We start from the raw sequence: 22,351 nt of genomic DNA, 5'->3' as shown, positions 1-22,351 counted from the left end.
ATCCTCCGTGGTAGCCGTTTTTGGGGCACCTGTTCATGACATCAAAAAACGGACGTGCTACTCTGCTAAAACTTTCCTTCTTTATTCTTCTTTTTGTATAGACATAACTCTGTCTGTTTTTTCAATGTGCCTCTAGTAAGTTGTCGTTCCATCGTTTTCGTGGTCTTCCCACTGATCGTCTTCCTATTGGGGAACCGTCTCTCGCTGTTCTGGCTATCCTATTTGTTGTCATTCGGCTTATGTGGTCATTCCATTCTATTCTTCTGTTTCTTACTACCTTCTGTAGTTATTAATGTTATATACCTTGTATCTCCGTCGTAGATCTGTACTTCTAGCTCTGTCCCATAGAGTCTTACCATCAATTTTTCGAAGGGTTTTCATCTCCGCTGTTTCGAGCAATCTTTTTGTCCTCTCTGTGTCGGGTCGTGTTTCTGCCGCGTATGTTAATATTTCTCTGATGTAAATTGTAAATTTTGCCTTTCATTTCTTTTCCGATATTTTTATTTCTCCAAATCGTGTCATTCCGACAACCTGCGGCTCTGTTTGCTCTATTCACTTCTGTTTCGAGCCTTCTGTAGCTAGATAGTGTGATCCCTAGCTATTTAAACTCCATAACTTGTTCTATTATCTGACCATCCAGCTCCAGTTTACATCTTATTGAATCTGCTGTTATAACCATGCATTTTGTCTTTTGTGGGGAAATTAACATGTTAAATTTTCTGGCGGTTGTGTTGAATTGGTGCAGCATACGTTGTAAATCATCTTCACTTTGAGAGATTAGTATTGCATCGTCCGCATAGCAGATTATTTTAAATTGTTTTTCTCCCATTTGGTATCCTTTTTTGTTCTTACTTTTTATATTATTTCGTTTATGATGAGGTTAAAACTCATTGAACCAATTTTTGACGTTCGCCATCGAAGAAGAGTTACCGTACACGGCATTCAAGCGCTTTTTGATCTCGCTGCGCGATTTCCCTTTCAAAAACAAGATTCAAATCACCGATCGATATTGCCCTTTTTATTTTAAGTGCACCTTATTTTATTACCCCCAAAATCCTCAAACACTCTCACTTACACACGCTGTGAAAACAAAACTACTAGTCCGATTCCGCTGAGATTTTGACACAGGTTGTCAACAAGAATGTATTAAACAATAATAGATTCTTTTTGCGATAGTGGAGATCGAGAGCGGCGAGGCTAAGAGGCAAAATTATATACAGGATGACGGTATAAAAGTCAGAAATTCCACACTGGACAGAGTAGGGATCCCACCGCAGAAATTAAAAGCTGAATAGAACAAGTCCGAACTCCATGCGTAAAAATGAAAATTGTACTTTGCAGTCACGATCTTAGTATTAATCTTCGAGTTAGAATGACATATTGCTATATCTTTCCTGTCCTACTGTATGGAGTAAAAGCGTGGACTCTAACCGAGGCTATGCCTAAACGGTTTACAGCATTTGAGAACGGTTTGGGTATATTATAGATGACTACTAAAAATAAACTGGGTCGACAGTAGGGATGGCGGTTTTTGACAAAACACCGGTTTTCGGTTATACCGGTTTTTTTGCTTGCGGTTTAACCTGGCGGTTATAACCGGCCAAAAAAACCGGTTTTTGGAAAAACCGGTTTTCGGTTTTTTTAATCCAATAGGTTACAAAGTTGCATTTACAATACACTTTAGTTTGCGATACTCCATTAGACTCGATATCAATATGATCAAAATTAGTACATACTATCGAAAGTCGAAAGAACATGTCTGTATTACTTTTAGCACGTTTGTATATTTTTAGAATAGGTACATTTTAACTCATTTAATACTTCCTCTATGAGTGTATCGTTTTGAAAACGTAGCGAAATTCTTGGAGATTCTTATTCGTAATCAGTAATTCGATATTCATAGTCAGAGCATTATTTTTGGTAATCAGAAAAAGTCATTCACCCACTTTCAATGTCAAGTGTTAAGTGTGAAAAATAGATGATGTTTTGATAAAATTTGAATTATGGTTTTGTTTGGAATAATTACTTGAGAATAATAATTATGATTGGGATCCAAAATAATACTTACCCTAATCCTAATCACCGTAAAAACCTAATAACCGGTTTTTACTTTAAAAAGAAAAAACCGTTTATAACCGGGACAAAAACAACCGGTAAAACCGGTTATTGCGAAGTAAAAAACCGGTTTTAAGTTTAAACCGGTAGGTTTTTCCCATCCCTAGTCGACAGGGTTCGAAATGAGGAGGTCTTTAGACGGCTGAACTAAAAAACACAACTGGTCAATATAATAAAGAGACGCAAGCTGGAATACCTCAGTCACATTATAAGACAACCTGAAAAATATGATCTTTTACATCTGATATCATTCAGGGAAAGATCCAAGGTAAATGTGGTCCTGATAGAAGAAGAACATCTTGGCTGAAAAATCTTAGGTATGGAAAATCGACTAAACCGTTATTCAGATCTGCTGTCAATAAAGTCACGATAGCGAATATGGTAGCCAACATGATAGCCAACGATTGATAACGGTCATGGAACTAAAAAAAAATAAAGTAAACATAGAAGACAAGATAATAGGAAAAACCAATTTTTTTAGAATTTCAGTAAAATAATTTCAGGAGCAAAACACGTTCAAGTTTCGCATGGAGTCTCTAGTGACTCCATGGTACTATGCAGGTTAAATACGATTAACCCGGCAGTGGTCGCTATATGAGATTTTCTCTCATGGTTTCAGAAAATTGCGCACAAGCTTTTTTCTAGGAAATTATACGCGCCGTGAGAGATTCTCCCGTCAAGCAACCACCGGCGCCACCAACTGTGTATAAAAATTAATTTTATTTTTCCACTTAAAACTTGAAATAATATTCTATAAGGCAAGCCGCACAACAACGAAACATGAAACGTAAAACATGAAACATGAAACGTAAAACACGTTTCATGAAAATAAAACACGGCTAAACAAATCTTGAAGTCCGCCTACCAATGAAACGAGTGTGATTCATGCTCATAAAACATTTTTATTTTCGGAGAGTTTCATAAATGTCCGGACGTTTATTTATTTAGTAGTGTTTTATTTCCATGAAACGTAATTTACGTTTCATGTTTCTTTGATGTGCGGCCATGTAATCGATGGCGCCGTGGATATGGTCAATGATATGAAAACCCTATATTCTGTTTCACGGGTTAGTTGTAGATGGTCACTTACCATCTTTTTCAATGTTAAAAATATTGGCGGCATTAACTGTCATATTTTATATAAAGATAATAATAATAAAACAGAAAAACGTCGTGTTGTTTAAAGCAACTGGCTTTAAAGTTAATGAAACCTCATCTTTTTTGTAAAATTTTGTAAAGAAAGGCAAAAGTTGGATATGTGAGAGAAAATCTCACGCGCGACCACTCGCGTACAAACCTACCTAGCGACCAATGCCGGGTTGACAGTACCTACACAATATATTTATACAAGCTAGATAACCTATATTTGTGCATAGTAATCAAAATTATTTACTTTGGTATATTTTTGCTCCGTTTGTTTTGGAATATTTATCGATTATAAAATGGTCTTTACTATGTAGTACATCAAAAATTAAACACTTCGGAGCTTCGCTGTTTGAGAATACGCGCACGTGTGTATAAACTGAAAAATACTACACAGTATACTACCACTATTTGATTCAGTGAAAATTCAAAAATAAGCAAAATTTACATTCAACTGTACACAAAAAAGTAATGATGACAATGATCTGAACTGCATTTCTGTATAGTGACTGTATAATAGGAAACCACAACAGACTAAATCACTAAATACCTTATTTTCTGCTTCATAAAGCTACTAGTGAACAAGAAAGAGAAATCTACTGATCGACTACTTCGAATAGGACACACCTGTGTCATTAAGGTGATACAGTAGCGATCAACAGGTTGCCAAAACGCGTTCCAAGATTGCGGCTGTAATTTTGAATATTTTTTCGAGATATTTGGCACACGTACTTGTAATATAATAAAGAATGGCGGTACAGAGCCCAATTTGAAAAATATATTAATATGTGGAAATTACTCTGTAATTAAATACAATAATAAAAAAACGAGCCTGTACCGCCATTAAGAAGAACAAAAAAATACACTTTCTTCAAATAAACTTTTTTATCAGATGCCTAGATTTTGTGTCATTTTGGAACTACTAATGAAATAAAAAAATTTAGTAGTTCCAAAATGACACAAAATCTAGACATCGGATAAAAAAGTTTATTTGAAGAAAGTGTATTTTTTGTTCTTCTTAATGGCGGTACAGGCTCGTTTTTTTAATATTGTATTTAATTACAGAGTAATTTCCACATATTAATATATTTTTCAAATTGGGCTCTGTACCGCCATTCTTTATTATATTACAAGTATGTGTGCCAAATATCTCGAAAAAATATTCAAAATTACAGCCGCAATCTTGGAACGCGTTTTGGCAACCTGTTGATCGCTACTGTTTCCTCTTAAATAAGTCTGAGACTTTTCCAGTAATCCAATTGCAATAGAATACTCCAAAGGAAATGGAGGAATATACATGTAGGAACCAAAATGTAGGTTCCCACATTTTGACTTAATTGAAGATGTAGCACCCGGCATAATTTTAATTAATTTTGATCTGTTTTTCCTTTGTCCAGTGTTGTTATATGTTATTTATTAGCTGAAAATTTTAAAAATTTCTTTCCTTAATCTTCCTATTTTAAAAATCTTATTAATTTCACGAAATGCCCCTGATGATGCTAAGTTAGCGAAAGTATATTTGGGCAAGATTTAATAAAACTAGATGCTCGATATCTGCCTTTAATTCCTATACAGCGTGATAGATTAGTAGGGTAAAGCTCAATAGCTCCGCTAGAGTAATAGATAGCAATAAAAGTTAATAACAAAAATTTTAGCCACCTTTGAGCTTCACATTACAAAATTAGTTAGAATGTTACAGGGTGTTCTATAACACAGTGGCAGATCAAACTTTTGTTTTTTTTTTAAACGAAACACCCTATATTTTATTTTAAATTCAAAATCCTGTTAACTTCTCCATCACAAAAATATAAAGGTTTGCTATGTTATACAGGGTATTTACAAAGTTATAACCAATTTTATATGAAAAACGTAACAAATTTAACTCCCTGTATAAATAAAAATAAGCAAAACAACAATGGTTTAGTAATGCCATATTCTTTAGCGTATTGTCAAAATTTTCAAGAATGGTCGATATTGCTAATTTTCTTTATATCAAATACAAGGTGAGTCAAAACGCAAGTAATTATTTTCTCAGTAATTTTAAATGGAACACCCTGTATTTTATATCACTATTGAGAAGTACCACTACCGTACTTTAATTTTTAGATAATATTCCCTATGTCTAAATTTATTAGTTTTCGAGATATTTTCATTTTTCAATGGACCAGTAGCGTGGCCACCCAAATCACCAGAATTTAATAAACTGGACTGATTTTTTTTAATGAAGTTTAATAATGAAGGTTATAAAACACCTCCAACAACAAGAGATGAGATGAAAAATAGAATACAAAGTGTATTTCGATGTGTTAATTTATAAAAGCTACGTAGAGTAAGTAGCTCATTCAATGATCGTTTTTAGGCGTACTAAATGTGTTAGGAGATAATTTTGAACACCTTATGTAATTAAATATTAAAAATATTTTATTAAAAGTAGCTTCTAATTTTTTCAAACATGTTTTTTTGCAAAATGTATTACTGATAAATTATGTTTTGTTCTTTATTTGTTACATTGTTATATTTAGTTAAAAAAGTAGTGTTTAATTGTCTTCACAAAATATTGTATTTTGTGTTTGTGTGTTTTTTTGTAAAATTTATTATTAATTTTCTTTGTTTATTTGTTGCATTTAGATAAAAAATAGTTTTTAATTGTTTCAAAAATGTTGCATGTAGTGGTTGTGTTTTTGTTTGTAAAATGTATTACTAATAAATTATTTTTATTTCTTTATTTGCTACAGTGTTACTTTGATTACTGGATTGATAATCGGTAATCTTCAATTGTCAATTCAGTCATGGCTTACTTAAAATTTAGATAAACTTAAACACCTAAAATAATTTGCTCGGTAAAATGAAAATATCTCGAAAACTAATAAATTTGGGCATAGGGAATATTATATAAAAATTAAATTACGTTAATGTTACTTTTCAATAATGATATAAAATACAGGGTGTTCCATTTAACATTACTGAGAAAATAATGTACTTGCGTCTTGACTCACCCTGTATTTGATATAAAGAAAATTAGCAATATCAATAATTCTTAAAATTTTGACCACAAATAAAAAATATGGCATTAATAAACCATTGCTGTTGTGCTTATTTTTAATTACACAGGGAGTTGAACTTGTTACGATTTTCATACAAAATTGGTTATAACTTTGTAAATACCCTGTATAACATTACAAACCTTTATATTTTTGTGATGGAGAAGTTAACAGGATTGCGAATATAAAATAAAATATAGGGTGTTCCATTTAAAAAAAAAACAACTTAGGTCTGCCACTGTGCTATCGAACACCCTGTAACATTTTAACTAATTTTATAATGTGAGGCTCAAAGGTGGCTAAAATTTTTGTTATTAACTTCTATTGCTATCTATTACTATAGCGGAGCTATTGAGCTTTACCCTACTAATCAATCACCCTGTAGATTAATTTATTTATTAGCAAAACTTTTCATTACAGGTTATCGTCTATCCAACCAAGGAGAGTTTACAACAGTTTGGAGCTACGCTTATTCTTCTCCTAATATGGGTGGTGGCATTATTGCTTGCAATGCCTCTATTCGTTGTAAGACACCTTGTACATCATACCGTCCCAATGGAGTCGGAATGTTTAAACATCAACTTTTGTATAGAAAATTGGCCAGTAGAACACGGCAGAGCGTACTACTCGATATTTTCGTTAATTTTCCAGTACACACTGCCAATTATTATTGTATCGGTAAGTAGTTTTTCTGTATTTATTATAACATGATATAAAATGTTATTAAAATATTTATCGGTAAAAAATTTCAAAATATAATGTTTTCAGTAAAACTTGACGTCGAAAATCGGTCACACACAGACTATCTCATTCTCAAAATGCCACAGAGGCTACCAATATAATAGGCGTTTTACTTTGTTTTTTAGTGTTATAGTAAACAATTTTTTGGCTTATAAACAAATAGATTATCTCGGGAAATATTAAACTAAATTAAATTGTAAAAACGGTATTCGAAAACTAGCGGCAGGACGCTTCTTTTAAAGGAAAAAACTTTTAATTATTACGAGTGGTTCCTGAGATACAACCGGTCGAAATTGACCGGAATTTACGGCAAAGATATAAACAATAGGATCATAGGTTTCAAACCATCACCTTTTTATTCTTGTACTCTTTCTCCACACCAATTTTCATATCTTTAAAATACTTATATATTATTATAATAAAAACTATCGATAATACGTGTGAAAATTGCCAAAACTAGCAAAATTCCAATCAAAAATTAGGTTGGCGAAAATGTAACACTCAAAGTTCAAAATCGGTATACGTTAAGAAAATGCATTTTCTCGGCTTTCCATGGAGCAATTTCCTTCATTCTTTTTTTGTTCCCAAGTAACTCGAGTAGAGCCATCGAACTAACGTATTATTAAATGTCAAACTTGCTTTTGTTTGGTTATAATAAATTAATTTATTTATTATAACACAAAATTTTAATTTGTTTACATAAAAATTGTTTAAATAATTATACAGCTTTCAAATGAGAATATTTATATTTTTAACTTTAAAAGGTACACTTGTAGTAAGTTTATCTAAAAAAAAGCCTACAACTGGAAAAAATATGTAGTTTTATGTTCTTATAAATAAATTAATCTATTATAACAAAACAAAAGCAAGTTTGACATTTAATAATGCATTAGTTCGATGGCTCTACTCGAGTTCTTAGGAACAAAAAAAGAATGAAGGAAATTGCTCCATGGGAAGCCGAGAAAATGCATTTTTTTAACGTATACCGATTTTGAACTTTGAGGGTTACATTTTCTTCAACCTAATTTTTGATTGTAATTTTGCTATTTTTGGCAATTTTCACACGTATTATTGATAGTTTTTGTTATAATAATATATGTGATAAGTATTTTAAAGATATGAAAATTGGTGTGGAGAAAGAGTACAAAAATAAAAAGGTGATGGTTTGAAAACTATGATCCTATTGTTTATATCTTTGCCGTAAATTCCGGTCAACTTTGACCGGTTGTATCTCAGGAACCACTCGTAATAATTAAACGTTTCTTCTTTTAAAAGAAGCGTCCTGCCGCTGATTTTCGAATGCCGTTTTTACGATTTAATTGCAACACATCTCTATGCAGAATTTGATTGCGGTGAATTTTTATTTGGGTGTTTTTGGTGTAAAGTTAAAATCTTTGGAGTTATAGAGCAAAAATTGAAAAAAAAACACGATTTTCGGGCGCCATTTTGTTTATAAAAAGAGTAGCACACTATCTGCGGACTTTGCATACCTATATTATTAATACATACAATAATAAGATTCGATTCCAGCAATAAAATTGGTGGTAAATAACTTTTCCTTGTACTTTGCTAATTAGCCCAGAGTAATAATATATTATATATTTTTAATATCTGAGACATCTAGATATTCGTATAGGCGAAGGATATTTTTGGATAAAATAAATGGTGTATCTTAGTGTATCTGGTCTCTTCAATTAATTTCTCGTATCTCGTTCGTCCTCTTAGTTAACCTTATTTTTCTTTTGCTTGAGATTCTTTACAGTTAATTTGATCATCTTTTGTTTTAGTATGTATTTAAATATCTTTTTTATTTTGAAATGTTTTCTTCTATAATCTTTTCAATTTCTTTGTTCCAACAAAAGGTTGTTTGTTGTCAAAGAATCCATTTAGGCTTTTTAAAAAATCATTTTGTTCATTTAAATCATGACCAGTCATTCACCTTTATTATTTATGGCATCTTCTCCGTAGGTATTGACCGATTATGTAGTCTTATGATTGTCTGATTATGTACATGTCAGTAGATATCTGGGTAGACTTCTTGTCCTAAATTTCCTGACTCAGAAAGTATTTTTCAGCATCTACTACTGGACTGTTTAGATCCGAAGAAAATAAAGTAATATGTAGCCATATTAGTTGCCAGGTAGAAAAAGATAGGTAGAAGATAGTTACCTTAAGAAGAATAAGATTTGTGTAATAGACTCAAATTCTTATTTAAAACCATATCTACGTAGTTAATCCCTAGGGATTTTAATATTTTATGATGATTAATCCTCTACGGATTATAGCTAATACCGTGGCGTTCAAAATTCTATTTTGGATTCGGTGAATTACTCCTCTATGTCATCGGGTGCGTTCATCAGACCGGTGCGCTATGTCAGCGCTTTGAAACTGTTTAAGATTTTTCGGGTGAACGTCATGTCAATTTAGGCTAAACTTCAACGTGTTGACGAAGCGGTCGCCATTTTATTCAACGTAGTATTTGCATCGCTTCAACATTGAACGTGTTTAAGAAATATATTGTAATGGCGCGCTGATTTGAAAATATTTACTTTTACAATGGTTTTAATTATAAAGTAATTGAAACTTAGGAGATACATAATTGTATACGCTCAAGAAATTGTAAATCTGTGTGTTGAGGAATAGGAACAATTTTTTCAACATAATTCATATTTCTCGTGACAATTATTATTTATTTATGGTGGGAATACTTCATCATCATCCAATAGTTGTGCCAAATCCAGCACAGCCAGCAGCACTAAAAATTATTTCTTGTTCATTTCATTATCAAACAACAATAAAGGTAGTTATATTATCCATTTTTGAATTAAATTTGTGTAAGACACGTCCAAGTTATCGTTGAACGATAGCACGATATAAAAATAAACAAAAACAACGAATCTCGTTTTAGGTTAAGTTCATAATTCATAAAACATGCGAGAACACAAAACAAAACCACCTATCAAAGTGTCAAACGGAAAAATACTATTCACCAGACTGAACGTAGTTTTACGAAAAAGCGATGGAACGAAAAAGCGATGGACTACCCTAGCTAATTGAAACAATATTCGAAAATATTACCTCAACTAACCAAGATAGCCATCGTTACACCCTTAGCTTAGCTCAGTCACTCAGGTGTGTGTTCGTCTTGTCCTAACCTTAGAATGAACTCTGAAAATTGGAATGGAAGCAAACAAAACATAGTTTTTAACTAATCATGTTTATTGTTCATAAAGATATAATAAATAAAATGATTTAGTAAATTGCATTAACAAGTGTATTTAAATTCTTGCCAAAACTAACAATTTTGGATTATACTTATGGCTTTTGGTAGCTGATGGTATCTTCTTGATGTCGAATGGTACTGCTGCTGGTTCTGCAACTGGCTCTGGAGACGTGGATGTTCTAGGCCGCCAGGCCTACGGATGTTGGTCGTTGCAGTCTTGGTGATGCGGTTGCAGCCCTGATGACATGGTCCTCGTTGTTCTATCGCCGGCGATTTGAGGATGCTTGCAGCTCCCGGAGGGAGGACAGTGATTTTATTCCCAGAAAACCCAAGAGGAAGATGATTTGTTGAAATAAAATGATCTAATTTTGGAATTACATGCCTTTTTAAGGATTCATTTTTCCCTTCCAGTGTATGTCAGGGAGTAGGGGGTCAAGTCAATGAAGTGACACTGTCATTGAAAACAACATTTAAAATGACAACCAAGTACTATGAAGTAGCAGCATGTTCCGTATTGAGACAGATACTTACGGAGTAAGAATGTATACGAGGTACGTTCAGTATGTTCAGATGATGATTTAAATAAAAAGAGATATAGTAAATAGAAGATAATAAAAGAGGGTAATAAAAGAGAGCGCCAACCGATTTTTAAAGGGGAAAATGGGTAAACCAATTAGAAGAAGATAATTATTAATGAAATATTAAAGAAAATAAGGTAAAATAATTATTTAAAAACAAAATATCAAAGATGTGACGTTTGTAACGTTACAAAGCGCTAAAACACAGCTGTTCAGTTGAAACTTGAACCGATTATTTCTGGAGAACGCAGCCATTTATACGCTGTGAGCTCGTACGTAGAGGGGATATTTAAAAATTCGCGAGCGCCAGTGGTGACAAGTTTGTAAACTTTTATTGGAAATTTGATATAAATGTCAAAGTGATTAATTTAAAATTAAAATTAAAAACATTAATTATAAAAAATATTAGTTGGTCAAAGCTGTGGTATATATTTTTACCTTACGTTTTAACCTTTAACTACACGCGCTGGCGTACTTTGTACGCCAGATATAAGAATTCTACTGCAAATATATTTAAAAATTTAATTTTTGACCTTGTTTATCTCTCTAACCTATCACTGGAATGTGCTTTACAATTTGGTTTAATTTCGTTAAAATCGGCTTTCTGGAAAGATCGCAATTTACAGTTTATTATTTGTTGTTTCCGGTGGTGGACAATATACGGCAAGATTATATTAATATAAGTAGTAATATAAGTATATATTTCAATTGTTTTTTAGTCATTATGGCACAAAATATATTTTTCTTTATAAACAATACTTTTTCTCCTGTAAAAAATCACATTTCGAAAATTTTTTATTAGTAATTTTATTTATCATGGAATCCAGTTATTTCATGATTCCAGTTATACTCGTAAATCCCAATTGGCTTACTGTGAAGGAACTTTAAGTATCCACTGATGCCGAATAAGGTTTATAACAAACAACTAAGTGTATTTTTTCAAAAAAAAAGACAAATCCGCTGTTTTTAAGTGTATTTTCTTGTGGCGTATAAAGTACGCCACGCGTGTAGTTATGTTATAACTTGATGCGCGGGTAGTTAACCCTCTAAGCGGCAAGCGTTATTTAAAGAACTCGTCTTTGGAAATCTGCAAAACCTATACCTGAATATTATTATCGTTTAAACCTGTGCCGTTCCGTCCGTCAACAGGTGTTTAACATTTGCTGAAAAGATTAATGCAATCCAAAATTTGGTTTGCACGCTGCTTTCAATATTGTTTAAAAAGTCAGTATAGACGCATCGATAATTATTTGTCGAAACGACCACGTGCTGTATCAAATATAATTTGTATTATGAATATCCAATCAACTTGGGAATTTTTTTAGTAAGTAACATAAATGTCTTTTATCAATAAAAATTAGTATTCTTTTTCTCATGATCATCTTTCAGTGCGTCACAGTTTTTCGATTTCTCTCTAACGCATTAAATTGTATGTGACAGAAAAAAAGGCACGTCTGGGAATACTTCGGTAATTATTCTAGTTCGGTGATTATTCTAGTTGTCGATAGATGGCGCCATAATCAAAAAAGAATTATTTATTAAATAAAATAATAATATTATCAATATAATCTGTACAATTTATAAGACTATACAAATGAAAGAAAATACCATTTTATAAATGCAATAGACACAATTGATTTGGTTTTATTCCAAATTGAAAATAAAATTTGACAACTGTCAGATTTAACTAAAATGTCACGTTAGAATAAATGTCATAAATGTGTATTATCACGGACTTACCTTTTTTTCTATAATTTGTGACGCACTGAAAAATGTTCATGAAAAGGAGAATAGTTTGATTACAGAAAGAAACAGTTGTAAAATATGTTTGATAAAGTGAAGCGTTCTTTGAAGAACGCTTGCCGGTTCAAGGAAAAAAATAGTGAACTTCTTTTTGTTTTTTTATTTTAGAAAGGGATTATTAGTTTGATTACAGAAAAAAACAGTTGTAAAAAATGTTTGACAAAGTGAAGCGTTCTTTGAAGAACGCTTGCCTATATAATAAAACGTATATTATTACTGAAACCAACTTTTTTTTGCTTAATCCGGCAAGTGTTCTTTAAAGAACGCTTCACCAACCAACTATTTCATGCTTAATCCGGCAAGTGTTCTTTAAAGAACGCTTCACCTTTTTTTACCAAGAAAGTGAGCCAATAAACTTTTTTACCTCTTTTATTGCTTTTTTTAGTTTCTTTTACCAATAATTGCCTAGAGAAAAATTCCCAACTTTCTATCTCTATTATTTCAGTTTTGCCTGCTAGAGGGTTAAAGGTTAAATACTGAATTTAAGTTTTTTAATGTTCCGTAATATGTAATTATAAATGAATCTATTAATCTTAGCGCCATCTGCACGATAATTGTGAAAGTATCTGAAGTAAGAAATTAATATTTCATCAATAGAACGTCAAAATGATTAGCAAAATCTTAAAAAAATCGATTACCATTTAATTACTTTTTGCGTTGTAAATATTAAACGATAACAATTAAATAATAAATTTAAAAATTACCGGTGAAAGTTGCATTAGTAATCCGCTAGGAGCGACACCAGCGAAGCTCAGAGCGTATACCCTGAATGATGTAAAAGAAGATATAGCAATGAATGTTAAAGACTGGAAAATTCAGTGCAAGAATAGAAAGAAATGGAAAAGACACATTGCTATTAACATTATTTTACTATTTTCTAGTTACAAGCATTTAAATTTTTTTGTAATTCAGCTTATAAAGCATTTTGTAAGAACCTCTACAATTTTTTTAATATTATCCATAAGTTCATAATTTTCTTAAAAAAAAGTTTATTTTATTTGGAGCAGTATTTTATTCTACAGCGGTGTAAAGAATTATTCTGTAGTTGATGTAAACAACAAATCGACGTTGCCAAGCCAAAACGGCATAAACGCCAAAATGGCCACTTTTTATTTAGCTGCACCAAAAAACTAGGATTTTAATAGCCCCATCAGACAGTCAAAGCGGCATAACCACACACAAAGTACATTAACTGTAATATTGGTTTAAAATTTTTATAAACGCCAATTTAGTCACGTGTGTGGACACTGATTGACATAACCGCCAAGCGCCGGTAAGGATAACATTGTGTATAGTTCGGCCAAGTATTACTAGTAAAGATAGGTATATATTATTACAATTATTTTTATACACCAGTAACATGATTTTACTTACATCCGCTATATTTTCAATTTGTATCGATTTTTAAAGCGTAAACATACCGAATTTCTTCAAAAACTTACGATGTGTTTGTGCCAAAATCAAATATTTACACCGTGGTTGACACAAGTGCCATCTATTATGCAGGTTTCATATTTAAAAATTGCACACATAAAAAATGATTACATATTTTCAAATTTTCTTTTGTAAGTGTGTACTAGTGTGCTGAACGATTCTTTTTATGTATTACACCACAGTTCAAATGGTTTTTAGATAGCTAAAAACGGCGATCGATTTTTGCCGCTTACGCCATTTTTTTGTTGCAGATGAATAGCAGAAGTAGTAAGAAAATAATGTCGTTACCAAAGAAAAATATATAGCAGCACAAAATGATAAGAATCGTTGTAATTTTAATTGTGATAAACGTCGAGAAACTAGAGAATTTAAACCCTACAGACTGACAATAATTGTATTGGCAATAATACCTACTTCTATATTCTCCGTAAAAGTTTGTAACCTTTATGATGTTTATATTACAGAAGCTTTTAGCAATGCTATTATTATCTTTGAAGAACAAGCAAACGCTATAGTAGAAGAAGAAAATATCATTTATCCATGATCTCACATGTTTTAACTTAGCTGCAGATAATGTTTGGGATACAAGTATAATTAATCAGGATAAGTAAATGCAAGCAAGGAAACCAATAAGGATGTTGATCCATATATTGAATGTGACAGTGATTATAAATAAGTGTCCGTCGATTCAGAAACTGATGATTCTGATAAACTGGAGAAAATCCCGATAAGAAACTTAGAACGTATTTTTGATTAATTAAAAATAAAAGCTGTCAAAGATATCACAGTTTTATAATTTCCTTTGTTGGCATTAACGACAATTTTTAATTCTCGTCTTTTTTTCATTTATGGCATATATCCCTTTTAAGTGCAATATTGGCTAACGTTACAGCTATGCGATCGACATAAACGCCAGAGGTACGTTTGGGATATTCACCAGTGTTATATTTTCATTTGGCATAAGCTTCCTTTTTTAGTTTTTAATTTATTTCACACAGTATCTTAAGCCACATTAATGTTAATATAATATTAAAATTAGAAAAAAAAATCCCCAGTTTTTTGTGTTTCCTGAAACATCAAGTTAATGTCGTTTATGTCGTTTTGGATTGGCAGCGTCGAAATACAGACATGAGATAAATTCATATTAAAAGCAAAGGAGAAAAGGCAACGGTATGACATACCGCATGTGAGAGTCAACGTCCTGAAATATTCATGTCATTAAGCCGTTAACAATAGAGATGAAAAGCCTTCGAAACGTCGATAATAAAACTCTATGAGACAGAGCCATAAGTACATATATACGACGGAGATACAAGGTGGAAAATAAAGGTGGAAAAGATTAATCATGGGGTAAAAACAGAATAGTAGAATGGAACTACCGTATAATAGTCCTGGGCGCATCTGTTTTGAGATGGACGTTGAGAGGTAACTCAAATTTTTTTGCAGAAATTGCTTGAAAATAACTCAAATAATAATATTTGAGTTATCCTCCCACTCAAAATGGTCCAGAACATTGTTTAAATAATCAAAATATCAAAATATGAAGGAAAAATTCGATTTTTTTTATTGGTTTTTTGATTATAACTTTAAAACTATTCATGTCTAAGAAAATTTGCACTGACATAAAAGTTGCGTAATTAAATTTCCTACAATATAGAATTGGTTAAAAATTTAAAAAATATTCACCCTTGTTGCAAAATAGCAAGAATTGTGAAAAAACCATACAAAAACAAGTGTTTGCATTTTACGTTTCTCTACCATTTGTGCTACCCTTAGGACCTTTATATTTTTCCCAGAAAAACTTTATGATATACTAAAACAACACTGTAAATTTCATTAAGATCGGTTCCATAGATTTTGCAAAATAAATTTTGCAATCCAGCTTTCGCAAAAAAAATTCATTCTTTTTTTAATTGTTGCAAGACTGAAAATAAAGCATATAGCAAGTTGAATTTTTTTGCTTATAGAAATGTACTATGCCTTTCATTTGCAGTTTGCAAAATTAAAATCGATTAATTACCACGGTGTCAGGAAATTTTTTAAACAAACATTAATTTTTGGTGCTACGCGCAAGGCACCTGTGTTCTATTCACACAAGTTGATTTCCACCAAAATTTCTTCCAATCTTTATCTAATATATTATTTTCTTACTCTATATTTTGTTGTATTTTAATATTTTAATTCCACAAAAATCAAACTAATTTTATTATTGTTTGTGAAATATTGTTTAAACAATTGCATATGTTTAAAAATAATAAACTTTTATTCGCCAAGTTAAAATATATGAACAAAGAAAAATTTTTGCTACAAAAAGTGTTATTTCAAAGGATAGAGAATGTGTTTTTATTTTGCAATAAACAAATTTATTTATTTATTTTGAAATGTTATAAAAATTAAAATGTATCAATCATTATCAAAGGTTATTGGAATGCCCAATCAGAGCAAACTATCCGCTGTCCTGCGCGTAGCACCAATAATTAATGTTTATTTAAAAAATTCCTGACGCCGTCGTAGTTAATCGATTTTAATTTTGCAAATTGCAAATAAAAGGTACAGTACACTTCTATACGCAAAATAATTCAACTTGCTATCTGCTTTATTTTCAGTCCTGTAATATTTTGAAAAAATGATTTTTTTTGCGATAGCTCGATTGCAAAATTTATTTTGCAAAATCTGTTAAACCAATGTTAATGAAATTTACAGTATTGTTTTAATGTATCATAAAGTTTTTCTGGGTGAAATATGAAAGTCCTAAGTTTAGCACAAATGGTTGAAAAACGTAAAAGGCGAATACTTGTTTTTGTATGGTTTTTTCGCAATTATTGCTATTTTGCAACAAGGGTGATTATTTTTTAAATTTTTAACCATTTCTATATTGTACGAAATTTAATTGCGCAACTTTTATGTCAGTAAAACTTTTCTCGGAAATTAACACTTTTAACCTTCCGATGACCAACCTTTTTTTGTTACACGGATGACCAAGGGGGGAAAATGACCCAGGTCAAAAATGTCAAAAATGACAATTAACAAAAAAATGAATTTTTTTTTAAATTTTTTTTTATGGCATGGACTTTATGTCATTCAGCCAGTCACAACATGAGTATTATTAGTGTCAGGTGTAGTGTGTATGTTGAGTAAGTGTCTTGTTACTTTGCAAAGTCGACGTCATTAGCGTAAAACTACTTGGAATTACACATAATAGACGCTATTTTACTAAACATCAACTTCAGAATATGTTTTTTATTCGTAAAATATAGGAAATTTTTTTTATTTCAAAATATGAGGATATCTAGAATGATATTAAAGTCAAATAAAAAATAATGAGTTAAAAATTGAAAATACTTTTGAATTTATTAAAGAAAAACATACGCTGGGGTCACAATTTCCCCCGCTTGGTTATCCGAAGGTTAAAGTTATAATCAAAAAACGAAGAAAAAAATCGAATTTTTCCTTCATTTTTTGACATTTTGCTTATTTAAACTATGTTCCGGACCTTTTTGAGAGCGAGGATAACTCAAGTATTATTATTTGAGTTATTTTCAAGCAATTTCTGCAAAAAAATTTGAGTCACCTCTCAACGTCCAAATGTTTTTACAGACAACTTCAAGACAACTCTTACAGACAAATTTTTACAACTTACTGGGGGCTCATTAAAAAAACAGACAGGCATGTCTACACAACACGAAGAAGAAGAAGTATAGGTATAGTACATTTTTTTGTAACTAAAATATTTCAACCATTACAGACTTCATGGAAATGAGCCCTGTAAGCATGATAAATTTTAACATGGCAACAAAAAAATATATCCTCGTGCAACCCTGGAAAAGGAGATGGTAGTAAAAGTATATTTAATTTGATGTACGTGACGAATTTGTTTTTTGTTGTAAACGTTTACGTGACCAAATGATTAAACACATTCAGGCGCTCTGAATGTCGTGCAATTATAAAAAAGGGATTTACGGCAGCTGTTCAAATAAGCAATAGATATATAAATAATATCAAGTTTAATTCGCTTTGATGTTCAAGGATTGTCACAGTTTTCTGACCTTTTTAAATGAATATTGTAGGTATAACACCTAGGTTTGCAGTTTGGCAATGTTTTGTGATAAGGTTTAATATGATATTGTAATACAGCAGAGTTTACTTTTATTTAAATCAAACAAATACTAATAAACCAAACAGGTGCAAAGAGAGTTTTTATGATAAGCATTAATACTACACACAAACTAAACTTATATGTATGGAATCACCATGTATTTCAAAGCAATATTTACTTCTTTTGAAAAAACTTGCTATTGTTGCGAAGAATAAAGGTTTTTATTGAAAATAAACAAATCGATAAGACAATCAGATAGTAGAGCTCGATACGGTATAGGTTATTGGCTTGAGTTGCAAATTGAACAAAATTTAATAAAGTAACTTGTGCCTCATGTGGGGTTACAGAAGTTACAACGGGGAAAGTAATGTTCTCAGAGGGACATAGCTATAGAGCTATGCGTAACACAGGGCGTTCTGTCCAAAACATATGGTAGTTAACATTAATTAGAAAAGCTTAAAAATAAAGCAAGGAAAACTTGCCAAAAAGTAATAACGGCTCGCCACGATCGTTTAATTGTCCAATCAGCTGGAAAACACATATATACTCTGGGCTAATTAGCAAAATACAAGGAAAAGTTATTTACCAGCAATTTTATTGCTGGAATCGAATCTTATTATGGTATGTATTAATAATATAGGTATGCAAAGTCCGCAGATAGTGTGCTACTTTTTTATAAACAAAATGGCGCCCGAAAATCGTGTTTTTTTCAATTTTTGGTCTATAACTCCCAAGATTTTAAGTTTACAGCAAAAACACCTAAATAAAAATTCACCGCAATTAAATTCTGCATAGAGTTTTTCTCCCGATTCACTTCGATAAAAACTTTCCCCGGAAAATGCGGGTTTCTCCAACGAAATCTTTAATTTTCAACTAAAATTTTACATAAGTAATTGTTAATCAATAATTAAATAACTTGGTAATATAAAAGCCCTTTTCGTATAGAGTATAATTCCAGAAGCCGATGGAAACTGAATGAACAGTTTAGCAACAATTGAATTGTTAATTAAAAATTTACGTTCGCTACAATAACGACAATAATTATGATGCATAAGAATAACTATGATTTTTTTATAAAAAGACACTATACCTATCTAATGTACTTTACAGAATTGAAATTGGACTATTTAAGCGGCCTCAGGAATATTTTAAAATTATACACAATTTTTTGGTTTATAAACAAATAGAATGTCTCGGGAGACGTTAAACTAAATTAAATCGTGAAAACGGTATTCAAAAAACAGCGGCAGGTTGCTTCTTCGAAAAGAAAAAACGTTTAATTATAATGAGTGGTTCCTGAGATACAACCGGTCAAAGTTGACCAGAATTTACGGCAAAGATATAAACAATAGGATCATAATTTTCAAACCATCAACTTTTTGTTTTTGTCCTCTTTCTCCACACCAATTTTCATATCTCTAAATTACTCATAACATATATTATTATAATAAAAACTATCGATAATACGTGTGAAAATTGCCAAAAATATCAAAATTCCAATCAAAAATTAGGTTGGAGAAAATGTAACCCTCAAATTTCAAAATCGGTATACGTTAAAAAAATGCATTTTCTCGGCTTCCCATGGAGCAATTTCCTTCATTCTTTTTTTGTTCCCTAATAGCTCGAGTAGGGCCATCGAACTAACGCATTATTAAATGTCAAGCTTGCTTTTGTTTTGTTATAATAGATCAATTTATTTATAAGAACAGAAAACTACATATTTTTTCCAGTTGTAGGTTTTTTTTAGATAAACTTACTACAAGTGTACCTTTTAAAGATAAAAACATAAATATTCTCATTTGAAAGCTGTATAATTATTTAAACAATTTTTATTTAAACAAATTAAAATTTTGCGTTATAATAAATAAATTAAGTTATTATAACAAAACAAAAGCAAGTTTGACATTTAATAATGCGTTAGTTCGATGGCTCTACTCGAGTTACTTGGAAACATGAATGAAGGAAGTTGCTCCATGGGAAGCCGAGAAAATGCATTTTTTTAACGTGTACCGATTTTGAACTTTGAGGGTTACATTTTCTCCAACCTAATTTTTGATTGGAATTTTGCTATTTTTGGCAATTTTCACACGTATTATCGATAGTTTTTATTATAATAATATATGTTATTAGTATTTTAAGGATATGAAAATTGGTGTGGAGAAAGAGAACAGAAATAAAAAGGTGATGGTTTGAAAATTATGATCTTTTTTTTTTATATCTTTGCCGTAAATTCCGGTCAACTTAGACCGGTTGTGTCTCAGGAACCTATCATCATAATTAAACGTTTTTTTATTTTAAAAGAAGCGTCCTGCCACTGCTTTTCGAATACCGTTTTGGCGATTTATTTAGTTTAATATTTACCGAGATATTCTATTTGTTTATAAGCCAAAAAATTGTTTATAATTTTAAAATATTCCTGAGGCCGCTTAAATAGCCCAATTTCCATTCTGTAAAGTACATTAGATAGTTATAGTGTCTTTTTATGAAAAAATCATAGTTATTCTTATACATCACAATTATTGTCGTTATTATAGCGACCGTAAATTTTTAGTTAACAATTCAATTGTTGCTAAATGGTTCATTAAATTTCCATCAACTTCTGGAATTATAATCTATACGAAAAGGGCTTTTACATGGCCAAGTCATTTAATTATTGATTAACAATTACTTATCTAAAAGTTTAGTTTAAAATTAAAGATTTTGTTGGAAAAACCCGCTTTTTCCGGGGAAAGTTTTCGTCGAAGTAAATCGCAAAAAACACGTCTCTATGCAGAATTTAATTGCGGTAAATTTTTATTTGGATGGTTTTTGTGTAAAGTTAAAATCTTTGCAGTTATAGAACAAAAATTGAAAAAAAAAACGATTTTCGGGCGCCATTTTGTTTATAAAAAAAGTAGCACACTATCTGCGGACTTTGCATACCTATATTAATAATATATACAATCATAAGATTCGATACCAGCAATAAAATTGCTGATAAATAACTTTTCCCAAAAATGGCCTATTCTCCGATAATCAGCCCAGACTAATAACCATTTCTCATCTGCAGGTCGAAAGGCAGCTTTTGGAAGCTACATGTGTAACTATTCAGTTGAAATGATAAAAAGAAGAGTTCGTGCCAAGAAGTATACAGCAGGAGACAGTTATGAGTTCTCAAGTTAACCAGGCAGCACAAGATTGATCGCCTAAATTGGTGTCTTCACCACCAAAACTGGAACATTGGGAATTGACAAAATGTGCTATTTTCAGAAAAAGTCAGGATTTGTGTAAAATCAAATGTCCCACGAAACCGTGTACTTAGAGGTCGAAGAAGACAAGCAAAAACGAAAACTGTCAGATCTGTTCACAAATATACAAGGGGAAGTATAATGTTCTGGAGAGGAGTTGTGATCCGTAAAAAACTCCTTTAATTTTCATCCAATTAACTTTATTTACTCACAGGTATGTTGATAACCTGTAGTTAGGCTCTGGAGAGATTCAGTAGGAGAAAATTACATTTTCATGCATGATAATGTTCCTCCATATACCATTAGAGTGACTAGAGACATAATTGAAGCAAAAGGTATCCTTTCTTTGGAGTGGACTGCTTGCTCACCCGAGGTTAACCCTCTAAAGTATTTGTGTGATATGTTAAAAATTAGAGCTCACCGGGATAATCCACAAAACACTGCGCGGCTAATACAAGCTGATCTTGAGGAATGGAGCAACCTACCACAACAAAATGTTGAAATTTGATTAGGAGCGTGCCCACGCAAGCTGATGCGTGCATGAGGACTAGAGGTGATAACACTGACTACCAAAAAGAAAATAAAAAAAATAAATAAAAACAATTTAAACATTATTATTTTCACATTTAAATTTTTATTCTATTGAACAACCAGTTTCAATTTGTTTGTTAAATACTTTATTGTTTTATTTAATTGCTACGTATTTGTTATTAAATTGCTTTAAAATAAATTACGTTTGACTTCGCGTGTTCGATTTTTTAACTTCGCACGAAATAATAAGAAATATCAGATGATTTCATATTGTCCATTTCACTCATTTTGGCAGATTTTGATATTGTAAACCACTGACAGTAATCAATTGTAAGATGAAAGTGTTAAATTACCAATGTTGGAAATTATATTTGTTTTAAATATTGATCTGACCTGACAGGAGTACATACCTCGTAACG

General features: G+C 31.3%; 1 protein-coding gene across 5 annotated transcripts in view; it reads left to right on the top strand.

Moving 5' to 3' along the window:
• Positions 1 to 22,351, top strand: part of LOC114328055 (neuropeptide F receptor) — a 1,158,133-nt gene that overhangs the window by 1,071,072 nt on the left and 64,710 nt on the right. For all 5 annotated transcript variants that reach the window (XM_050653552.1, XM_050653550.1, XM_050653551.1 and 2 more), the window contains one exon: positions 6,720 to 6,977. In XM_050653552.1, coding sequence (XP_050509509.1) covers positions 6,720 to 6,977 — 258 coding nt within the window. The remainder of the gene's footprint in view (positions 1 to 6,719; positions 6,978 to 22,351) is intronic.

This window comes from Diabrotica virgifera, chromosome 6, assembly GCF_917563875.1.
Source record: "Diabrotica virgifera virgifera chromosome 6, PGI_DIABVI_V3a".
Classification (NCBI taxonomy): domain Eukaryota; kingdom Metazoa; phylum Arthropoda; class Insecta; order Coleoptera; family Chrysomelidae; genus Diabrotica; species Diabrotica virgifera.
This window is presented reverse-complemented; position numbering and strand designations above follow the sequence as displayed.